Source organism: Chiloscyllium plagiosum, chromosome 44 (genome assembly GCF_004010195.1).
Source record: "Chiloscyllium plagiosum isolate BGI_BamShark_2017 chromosome 44, ASM401019v2, whole genome shotgun sequence".
NCBI lineage: Eukaryota > Metazoa > Chordata > Chondrichthyes > Orectolobiformes > Hemiscylliidae > Chiloscyllium > Chiloscyllium plagiosum.
The window spans coordinates 13,245,228-13,256,890 of record NC_057753.1 but is presented as its reverse complement, the minus strand read 5'-3'; the positions used below and the strand labels follow the sequence as shown (position 1 = coordinate 13,256,890).

Genomic DNA, 11,663 nt, shown 5'->3' with positions numbered 1-11,663 from the left:
CAGTAAATACTGATGCAAACTATTCATTTAGTATCTCCCCCATTTTCTGTGGCTCCACACAAAGGCCGCCTTGCTGATCTTTGAGGGGCCCTATTCTTTCCCTAGTTACCCTTTTGTCCTTAATATATTTGTAAAACCCCTTTGGATTCTCCTTAATTCTACAAGAAGGATGTTGTGAAACTTGAAGTGGTGCAGAAAGGATTTATAAGAATGTTACCTGGATTGGAGGATTTGAGCTGCAGGGAGAGATTGAATACATTGCGGTAGTTTCCCTGCAGCATTGGAGGCTGAGGGGTGACCTTATGGAGGTTTATAAAACCATGAGGGGCATGGATAGGGTAAATAGACGAGGCTTTTTCCCTGGGGTAGGGGATTCCCGAATTAGAGATCATAGGTTTAGGGTGAGAGGGGAAAGAAATAAAAAGGGACCTAAAGATCAACTTTTTCACGCAGAGGATAGTACACATATGGAACCCAGCTGCCACAGGAAGTGGAGGAGGCTGATGTAATTACAACATTTAAAAGGCATCTGGATGGGTACCTGAATAGGAAGGGTTTAGAGGGATATGGGCCAACTGCTGGCAAATGGGATGAGAGTAATTTAGGATATCTGGTTGGTATGGACAAGTTGGACTGAAGTATCTGTTTCCATATAGTACACCTCTATGACTCTATTCTAGTCCCATTTTCTGGCACTCAGCATGTAAACTACATTGTGGTGCCTTGTATGATCATGGAAACATTTCTTCAAGGTCGTCATGGTTCCTGCACTGGTCACCATTTCAGATCTACCAGACATACTGCCTCAAGTGACTGACTCTCTTGTCACTATATCCCTACATCTCATTATCTGTGCAGCACAGCCACCCGTGGTACCACGCACATAACTGTTGCTTATTTCCCCTGAGCCCATTCCCGACCACCCCAAATAGTATCAAAAGCATTATATCTCTTTGAGGGAAATGACCACTCTGGACTCCTGCACTTCCTTCCTCAGCCTTTTACTTTATCTGCACATAACTGTTGCTTATTTCCCCTGAGCCCATTCCCGACCATCCCAAATAGTATCAAAAGCATTATATCTCTTTGAGGGAATCTCTTTGGACTCCTGCACTTCCTTCCTCAGCCTTTTACTTTATCTGATGGTCAGTCATTCCCTTTCTGCCTGAATAATTCTCATCTGCAACGTCACCGACTCACTAAAATGTGCTATCCACAACATTCTCAGTCTGGCGGATGCTCGCCAGTGAGTCCAACCACACCTCCGGCTCTGAAAAGCAATGAGCCAGTAGCTGCAGGTGAACTCCCTTCCTGCACACATAGCCATCGGTGACACTGGAAGCTTCCCTTAACTCCCACATTTTGCAAGAGGAGCACAACTGGGGTCTGAGGTCTCCGGTCATTATTTTTGTACATGGTTAGTTATTCTGTTGAAGAGAACTTCATTGAGCTAAGGATCTTCTCTGTTTCAAACATTTCAATTACAATCGAAAGCCCCTACCTTTGTAGAAGTCGATATTATACTTCAAAACTGCAAGAAAATATTATGCACGTATCGCTTCCTAATTAGCACTTTTAACTTGGGACTGTATCACTTTCTGATCTAGCCAAACTGGAACACAGCATCATACTCAATCTTTTCGCTGCACCTTGTCCCTGTCTCATTCACTCTCTATTTTCACCCAACTCCAAAGCATTCTCATTGCACTGAGTGCTCCTTGGCTCAGTCTTGTCATCATATTTGCTTGCTCACACCTACACTGACTCTTCAGCCCCCTTTACTGTTCCAATACAGCTCAGTGAACAGCATCTCATCTTTCAGTTCACTCCTTTGTAACCCTCTAGACTCAACATGGGCTGAAGTAATTTCAGGATCCGGAATGTTCTGCACAAAAAGGGCACTGACATTCAAGTCAATCGGGAAGTTTTAAAATGAAATTGAGAGCTATTTCAGAATTAAGAATTTATATGTTAAAATGATGAAGAATGTGATTAGGACAAGATAGAGTTAGTGATGTACATCATGAAAACAGACCCTTCAGTCCAACTCGTCCATGCCATATATTATCCTAATGTAATTTAGTCATAATTGCCAGCATTTGGACCATATGCTTCTAAACCCTTCCTATTCCTGTCCCCTTCCAGCTATCTTTTAAAATGTTGTAATTGTACCACACTCTACCCCTTCCTCTGACAGCCCATTTCATACATGCACCACTCTGTATGATAAAGTTGCCCCTTAGTTCCCTTTTAAATTTTTCTCCTCTCACTCGAGATCTCCACCCTCTAGTTCTGGACTCATCCAACACAGGGAAAAGAGCTTGTCTATTTACACTATCCATTATCCCTCACAGTTTTATAAACCTCATGAAGGTCACCCCTCAGCCTCCAACACTCCAGGGAAAAACATTACGTGAGAGCTATTTTAAACAGACAAGGCATAATTTGGATAAATCTATACCCTTCTCACACCAATACCATCTTCCTCAGCTGCAGAACCCCAGAACTGTGCACGCACCCCAGGGCTGATCTCATCACAAATTCCGACGTCTTGCTGCCTTTCGATTTGCAAACACGTCAGAAATATTTTCCCCCAACACATTTAAACAGACAAACCTTTTATCCTTCCACCGGTAAATGCCAATGATACTCAGATCCCTGGTCACTTCCCTGACAGTCAGAACTTGCTTTGAGATCCCAAAGTTCAAGACATTCTCAAATAACATTCTGTAAAAAAAAAAGAGAGGGGAAAAAAAAGACAGTCAGTCCAGAATGGAAATCTGGAGGAGGCAAACATGCATCTTGGTTGCTACTTGCTGTTGTTGTTGTTGTGTGAATGTTCCACCTTCAAATCACCCCGCCCCCCCACCCAGGAAGAATCACAGACATGCGCACTGGGGCACTTTGCCTCCAATTAAGATGGCGGCGGTAACCCGGGTGGGGGAGGGTGGCCATAATCGCCTGAGGCCTACAACCGCTTTCACTGTTTGCAGTAAACGCGGAACCGAGGATTTTCTAACTCCAGGTCCGGCGGCCGAGCTTTGGCGTTCATGTAAAACCTCCCCAGCGCAGACCGACTCCACGTTGCTGCCAACCTCCCGGCACTGAAGCGGACGCCGGTCACGTGACTCTCCGCCGGCAGCGTCGCCGGTCACGTGCTGCCACGCTCGCCCCGCCCCACCCACCCCATACCGTTCACTCCCATTGGTTGGAGGACCAGCCGCCCCGCCCCCCCACCCCATCCCGTTCACTCCCATTGGTTGGAGGACCAGCCGCCACCGGGTGGTCCTCCAGGCTCGCCCACTCTGATCCACTTTATGATTTTGACCTGTAAGTTCATCAAGCTCAAATAACGGCAAACTTCCTTTTAAAATTTCTAATGGGCTCGAATTTGAGCAGTGGTTAGCACTGCTGCCCCACAGCGCCAGAGACCCGGGTTCAATTTTTTTCTTTCTTTTTTTTCTTTCTTTTTCTTTTTTTCTTATTAACCCCCACGCTACCACCTAAGTGCGGTAGTGCTTATTTTATCCCCAGCACCCATGGTGTGTGGTGTGCAGGTGGGAGACACAGTGAAAGACACAAAGTGCACAAATCTTTATTCAATTTCCACCACCAGGAAGATAGGAAAACACCCGGGTGGCCAGTGACAAACACTGCCCTTCACATCAAGGGGCAGTGCTGTGTGTTCAAAACAGTGAAGGGGAGGGTAGGGACTAAATCAAATTAGGAGACCCGGGTTCAATTCCCATCCCGGGCAACTTGTCTGTGTGGAGTTTGCACGTTCTGCCCGTGTCTGCGTGGGATTCCTCCCACAGACCAGAGATGTGCAGGTCAGGTGAATTTGCCACATTAAATTGCACTGTAGTGTTCGGTGCATTAGTTGGGGTAAATGTAGGGGAATGGGTCTGGGTGGGTTACTCTTTGGAGGGTTCGGTGTGGACTTGTTGGGCTGAAGGGCCTGTTTCCACACTGTAGGTCATCTAATCTAACCTAAAAATATCTCTGCTCATCCTGAACCTCCTAAACTCCATGTTGGGTCTGGAGTGTTATAGACGGCAGAACTGAAAGCTGAGGTGCTGTTGCCTGAGCTGCCATCAAGCAGCTTTGGAGCAGTAAAAAAAAAGCTGAAGTCAGCATAGGTGTGAGCAGAAAAGTAATATCTCGAATCTGCTCTGTGAGTTCTCCTTGGTTAATGTGAGTGTATTGGAGTTGGGTGAAACAGAAAGTGAGGTGAAACAGGGGAAAGTAAAACCGAACGATTGAGTGTGGTGCTCCGTTTCAGTTTAGCCAGTTGAGAAACTGATACAAGAGCCAATTGGGAGTATTTTCTTGCAGTTTGAAGTTTTATATATTAGCTGCTATAAAGGCAGGAGCTTTACTTTATAATAGAAATGTTTGAAATGAAGGACAATCCTGAGTTGAGTTAACTTCCCTTTAAAGTGAGTCACTAACTTAGAGTCATAGAGATGTACAGACCCTTCAGTCTAACTTATCTATGCTGACTAGATATATGCTGACTAGATATCCTAAATTAATTTAGTCCCAATTGCCAGCACTTGGCCCATATCCCTCTAAACCCTTCCTAATCACGTATCCATCCAAATGTCTTTTAAATGTTACCAGCCTCCACTGCTTCCTCTGGTAGCTCATGCCATACATGCACTACACTTTGTGGGAAAGGGTGCCCCTTAGGTCTCTTTTAAATCATTCCCCTCTCACCCGAAACTTACACCCTTTAGGTCTGGACTCCCCCAATCCAGGAAAACGACCTTGTCTATTTACCCTATCCACGCTTCCTCATGATTTTATAAACCTCTACAAGGTCACCCCTCAGCCTCCAACACTCCAGAAAAAACAGCACTATTCAACCTCACCCTATAGCTCAAACCCGCCAACCTTGGCAACATCCTTAGAAATCTTTTCTGCACCATTTCAAGTTTCACAACTTCCTTCCAATAGGAGAGAGAGCAGAATTACACATGATATTCCAAAAGTGGCCGAATCAATGTCCTGTACAAACGCAACATGGCCTCCTAACTCCTATGCTCAAAACTCTGACCAACTAAGGAAAGCATACCAAATGCCTATCCTATCTACCTGTGACTCCACTTTCAAGGAATGATGAACCTGAACCCCAAGGTGTCTTTGTTCAGCAACACTCCCCAGGACCTTACTGTTAAGTATGTATGTATATATATATATCCTGTCCTGATTTACCTTTCCAAAATGCAGCACCTCACATTTCCCCACAATGTGGAAACAGGCCCTTCGGCCCAACCGGTCCACACCAACCCTCCGAAGAGTAACCCACCCAGACCCATTTCCCTCTGACTTATACACCTAGCACTGGGCAATTTAGCATGGCCAATTCACTTGACCTGCACATCTTTGGACTGTGGGGGGAAACCGGACAACCCGGAGGAAACCCACGCAGTCACAGGGAGAATGTGTAAACTCCACACATTCAGGCTGGAATTGAACCTGGGACCCTGGTGCTGTGAGGTAGCAGTGCTAACCACTGAGCCACCGTGTCGCCCCAAAATTCAACTTCAACTGCCACTCCTCAGCCCATTGGCCTATCTGATTGAGATCATGTACTCTCAACTAACCCTCTTTGCTGTCCTTAATTTACAAAAAAAGTCATGACAGGAGACATCAGGCACCTGGAGTTCCTCTTGCACAATGTGGGAATTAAGGGAAGCTTACAGTGATGGGGCCGGCTCTGTGTGCCAGACATGCGTCCATCTGTAACTACTAGCTACCTATTTTTCGGAGCTGTGAGTGGACTCACGTGGCGCATTCATCGCACTGAGTATGTCAGAACGTTTAGTGAGTTGGTCAAACTGCAGGTGAGAAATATACAGGCTGAAAGGAAGTGGGTGACCATCAAGTATAGCAAAAGGCTCAGGAAGGATGTTCAGCAGTCCCCAGTGGTCATCCGCCTCTCAAACAGATATCCCACTTTGATACTGTTTGGAGGGTGGCCCGGGGGGAAACTGGCAACAGCCAGGTTCATGGCATTATTGGTGGGGAAGGAATGGCTGTCGTTGGCAGAGCAGTCAATACTCAGGGATGTAGACGGGCACTTATGTGGCTGTAGACACAAATCCAGGATGGCATGTGAGCTCCTCGATGCCAGGATCAGGAACGTCATGGAGAGGCTACAGTACATTCTGGAGCTGGTGTTTGAACAGCTAGTGGTTGTGGAACACATGGGTACCAAGACATAGGTAAACAAAGTGATGAGGGTCTGAAAGCTTTAAACAGGAAGATAGGAGATACTTTAATAGACAGGCCCTCAAATGTAATAATGTCCAACTTATTCCCAGTGCCACGTGTTAGCGAGAGCAGGAATCAGAGGATAGGCCAGATGAATGTGTGGCTGGCGAAATGGTGTACCAGAGAGGAGTTTGGATTCTTGAGGCAATGGGACCATTTCTGTCGGGGTTGTGCAAGCCTGACCAGTTGGCCCCTGGGCAGAGCTGGGGCAAATCTCCTGATGGGGGCTTTTGCTAGTTCATTTGGTGAGCTTTTAAACGGGTAAGGCAAGGGGATGGAAACCAAAGTGTTGTCTTAAATGGATCAGTTTCAGATTAACAAATGGGAGGTAGAATATTAGTGACACGGTCAGCGGCTCAGAAAGACAAAAGCAAAGAAGATTAAATGATGATGGAGTCTCTCTTCATACATCAGTCCTGACATCCCAGGGATCAGTCTGGTGAACCTCCTCTACGCTTTTTCAATGGCCGGGGCATCGTCCTTTCTTTAGGAAAGGAGAAGAAAGATGCACCAGGTGTGGGCTCAATAAAGCCCTTAAAGAAAGATACCTCTGCTCTTCTCAAATCCGCTCACTCTGAAGGGCAATATATCATTTGCATTCTTCATTGCCTGCCAGTGATACCTGCTTACTAAATAAGAGAGTCACAGAGAAACAGGGAACAACATGCTTACTAAATAAGAGAGTCACAGAAAAACAGGGAACAAAAAGGTGTCAGAGTCTGATATAATATTGTTGAACACAATGTCCCTATCATATTCATGCTGGTCATCAAGCACCTATTTAGTCTACTTGCATTTTTTAGCACTTGGCATTGTATTGTAATACCTTGTATGATCATCTAAACATTTCTTCAAGGTTGTAATGTTCCTGCATCTCTTACCATCTCAGATGCTGCCAGACCTGCTGAAGGTCTCCACTGTTTTCTGATTTTATTTCGGATTTCCATCATTTTGCTGAACCACGTAGTGTCCTAGACTTAAACAGCATGGAAACAGACCCTTTGGTCTAATTCGTCCATTGCATCTAGATGTCCTGAACTGATCTCGTCCCATTTGCCAACATTTGGCCTCACCCTTCTAAACACTTCCTATTCATGTATCTATTCAGATGCCTGTTAAATGTTATAATTGTACCTGTCTCCACTACCTGCTCTGGGAGCTTGTTTCATACACGCACCACCCTCTATGTGAAAAGATTGCCCCTTCCAATCTTTCCCCGATCACCTTAAAATTATGCCCTCCAGTTTTGCACTCCCCTCAGTCTTCTAAAACTGGCCCATCCAATGTCTCATACAGCTACACATGACTTCCCACCCGTATATTTAATGCAATGACCAAGAAAGCCAAGCATTCCAAATGCCTTCTCCATCGCCCTGTCTACCTGCACCTCCAATTTCAAGGAGATATGCACGTACTCTTCAATCCCCAGAAGGGTTAAGAACATGTGGAGAAAAGAGGAACGGTATTGAGTTTAGATCAATCAAATGCCTCTGTTTCATGCCTGCCTCTCTCACCTCTCTCTCTTTCTATAGTTTTGTGCAAACATTGCAGGATATTTATGAACTTGGGAGAAAGTGAGGACTGCGGATGCTGGAGATCAGAGTCGAGAGTGTGTAGATTAGATTAGGTTAGATTCCCTACAGTGTGGAAGCAGGCCCTTTGTCCCAGCCAGTCCACACCGACCCTCTGATGAGTAACCCACCCAGACCCATTTCCCTCTGGCTTGTAGGCCAAAGGGGCTGAGCCTCATTCCTGATGAGGAGCTTATGTTCGAAACGTCAATTCTCCTGCTTGTCGGATGCCGCCTGACCGGCTGTGCTTTTCCAGGTCCACACTCCCAACATTTAAGAAAGTGTCTAGTTAACAATAGTGATAATCCAGCAGTTTCCCTCACTGTCATCTCCAGAACTGACCAGATTAATTGTTGTCTATTTCACAACCTGTGATTTCCTTTCGTTTCTCCTAATAACTGTTTTGTTTTTGAAAGGTTGATTTGCAATTGAAACCGCATCCAGATCTGACAGTCACTCTGTTTCTCATAACTTAATTATCTTATTATTTTGAACTTTGAAGAGAAAAATCATCGTTGACATGAGGGAGGAACCCGTATTGTCTGCGCGTGGAAGTGTCTGCGAAGATTCATCTAAGATGTCCAGACGCCAGTGCAGTCACGCTGGGGAGAGACTGTGGAAATGTGAGGATTGTGGGAAGGCATTTCTTGATCCATCCGTGCTGAAAATCCACCAACGCAGTCACACTGGGGAGAAACCATTCACTCACTCTGATTGTGGGATGGCATTCACTCGGTCACCCAACCTGCGAATACACCAGCGGGTTCCCACAGAGGAGAGACCATTCACCTGCCCAGTTTGTGAGAAAGCGTTCGCTCATTCAGCCAGCCTACTCATACACCAGTGGGTTCACACTGGGGAGAAACCATTCACCTGTTCTCAATGTGGCAAACGATTCACTCATTCATCTAAACTCCTGGAACACCAGCATGTTCACACTGGAGCGAGACCGTTCACCTGCTCCAATTGTGGGAAAGGATTTACTAACTCATCTAAACTGTGGAACACCAGGGCTTTCACTCTGGGGAGAGACCATTCAGCTGCTCTGTGTGTGGGAAGGGATTCATTCGGTCATCCAAGCTTCTGGAACACTAGCAGGTTCACACTGGGGAGAGACCCTTCACCTGTTCTGTGTGTGGGAAAGTATTCACTCAGTCATCCAGCCTGCGGTTACACCAGCGAGTACACATGGAAGAGAGAGCGTTCACCTGTTCTGAATGTGGAAAAATATTTATTCACTCATCTAAACTGCTGAAACACCAGGGAGTTCACACTGGAAAGAAAGCATTCACCTGTTCTGAGTGTGGAAAAGAATTCACTCACTCATGTAGACTGCTGATACACCAGCGACTTCATACTGGAGGAGACCATTCAACTGTTCTGTATGTGGAAAAGGATTCAATTGCTCATCTGATCTGCTGATACACCAGCGAATTCACACGGGGGAAAGACCATTCAGCTGTTCTGAATATGGGATGGGATTCATTCGGTCATACAACCTGCGGATACACCAGTGGGTTCACACTGGGGAAAGATCGTTCATCCGTTCTGAATGTGGAAAAAGATTTAATGGCTCATCCGTTCCGCTGAAACACCAGTAAATTCATACTGAGGAGAGACTTTTCATCTGTTCTCAATGTGGAAAAGGATTTAATCACTCATCTGATCTTCTTAAACACCAGCGAGTTCACACTGGAGAGAGACCATTCACCTGCTCAGATTGTGGGAAGGGATTTATCCAATCATCTAGCCTGCTGAGGCATCGAAGAGCTCACACTGGGCATCGAAGAGCGCCATTCATCTGCTCCAAATGTGGGAAAGCATTCACTCAGTCAACAATCCTGCTAATACACCAGCGAACTCACATGATAGAGAAACCATTCACCTGTTCCGATAATGGGAAGGGATTTACCCAGTCGTCCAACCTGCGGAGACACCAGCGAGTTCACGCTGGGGAGAAATAGTCACTCAGTCAACTCACTTGCCGATACACCAGCCTATTCACTCTACAGAGAGACCATTCACTTCTTTTGGATGTGGGAAGGGATTTCAAACTGTTAACGCAACAGTGAAATGACACTGAGTGGATCCCGTTCACCTGCTGTGTTTGTGTAAAAGGCTTTGCTGTTTGCGAACACACCAGCAAATTCACAAAGAAGCAGAGGTGAAGGGTTTTGCTTTCACTGACACCAAGGAATGAACATTGGTCATGGGCTGTCTGCCTTGGTGTTATTAAATCCTGCTCTATTAAAGGGGCTGATTATTGAGGATAAAACATTGATACAATTGTGTATCTGTAGGATGGGTTTTGAAAATAATCACAATGTCAATGTACATCAACACATTTATGCCAGGTAAAGACTGTCCACCTGCATATTGTTTGCAAAGTGACTCTGTGACTCATCAGGACTGATTAAACAGCAATGCATTCTGTAGTAATTGTCAGTGTTGGGTTTTGATGCTATTGTTATCCAAACCATGCTTTCTGGCTCTATTCCCGATGATGTTCGTAAACAGCACCAGTTCAGTTACCTATTTGGGATAAAAATAATACAAACCAGCTTTTTGTTAAAACTAGGTTGCCTCAAGTCTTTTGCTTATCTCTGAGGCACTCGGAATTATATAATCAGTGCCTTTCACAGGAGCAGTTTGGAGAAGGCATAACGAGGCTGAGATATAACCTGAAATGCTGGAAATTTAGTTAAAAGCAGTTGGGGTGCATGCAGCTTAACCTGGCAAGCAAATGGGATTCAGAGAGAATGTCCAAAGACTAATAAGAAAAGACGAGAATTAGCAAATTAATCAGAAAGGCATCGACATTACAGGTCAGTTCAGGTACAAGAGAGTTTGACATGGTTGAATGGCATTAACTTTAATGCTACCAATATGACGAACCAGGCAGATAGGTTGATGATACAAATTAAAAATGGGGCATGAATACATTGCAGTCACTGAGACATGGTTGAGAGAGAGGTAGAATACAGGGTCTTCATATGAGATGGTGAAGGAAACCATAGAACAGAAGGTGTCACAATTTTGTTTAGATTAGATTAGACTACTTACAGTGTGGAAACAGGCCCTTCGGCCCAACAAGTCCACACCGACCCTCCGAAGAGCAACCCATCCAGACCCATTCCCCTACATTTACCCCTTCACCTAACACTACGGGCAATTTAGCTTGGCCAATTCACCTAACCTGCACATTTTTGGACTGTGGGAGGAAACCGGAGCACCCGGAGGAAACCCACACAGACACTGGGAGAATGTACAAACCCCACACAGTCAGTTGTCAGAGGCAGGAACTGAACCCGAGTCTCTGGCGCTGAGAGGCAGCAGTGCTAGCCACTGTGCCGCCCCAATTTATTGCAGCAATAAGGAGAGATGACATCCTGGAAAATTCCTTCATTAAATCTGGATGGGTAGAACAAGTAGAGCTAGTAAGGAGGCAAATTTCAGGGAAGTGTAGAAGTAATAGGGTTGTGATAGTTGGGAATTTCAACTTCCCCCAGCATTAACTGTGGTTGTCATAGTGTGAAAGGTTTTGAGGAACTTTTAAAGTGATCCAGTACAACTTTGAAGCCAGTATTTAAAAGTCTCAACAAGAAACAGGTAAGTCCTGGACTTAACTATAGGTAACAAAAGCAGACAAATTCTTGAAGTATCAGTGGGGGAGCACTTTGCAAACATTTCTCCGAACTCTTAAAACGATTCAGGATTGTTATGGAAAAGGACAAGGATGGACTTCAAATCAAAGTTTGAAATTTGGTGATATTAATAAGATCGAATTTGATTTGGCCAGAGTGCATGGGGAGC

The 11,663-nt window shown here is 45.2% G+C and overlaps 2 protein-coding genes across 2 annotated transcripts in view; one reads left to right on the top strand and one right to left on the bottom strand.

The window, feature by feature from the left end:
• LOC122543591 (zinc finger protein 229-like) overlaps positions 1–3,428 on the bottom strand; it is a 16,338-nt gene extending 12,910 nt beyond the window's left edge. The window contains exons 1-2 of the mRNA XM_043682407.1: positions 3,096–3,428; positions 2,617–2,727 (exon numbers count right to left, since the gene is read on the bottom strand). The gene's annotated coding sequence lies outside the window, so the exon portion shown is untranslated. The remainder of the gene's footprint in view (positions 1–2,616; positions 2,728–3,095) is intronic.
• The window catches only part of LOC122543593 (zinc finger protein 2-like), a 32,828-nt gene extending 22,539 nt beyond the window's left edge, over positions 1–10,289 (top strand). Inside the window, exons 2-3 of the mRNA XM_043682411.1 lie at positions 8,353–8,929; positions 9,014–10,289. Of these exons, the coding sequence (XP_043538346.1) occupies positions 8,371–8,929; positions 9,014–9,105 (651 nt within the window). The 5' untranslated portion in view covers positions 8,353–8,370 and the 3' untranslated portion in view covers positions 9,106–10,289. The remainder of the gene's footprint in view (positions 1–8,352; positions 8,930–9,013) is intronic.
• The last annotated feature ends 1,374 nt before the right edge of the window (positions 10,290–11,663 follow it).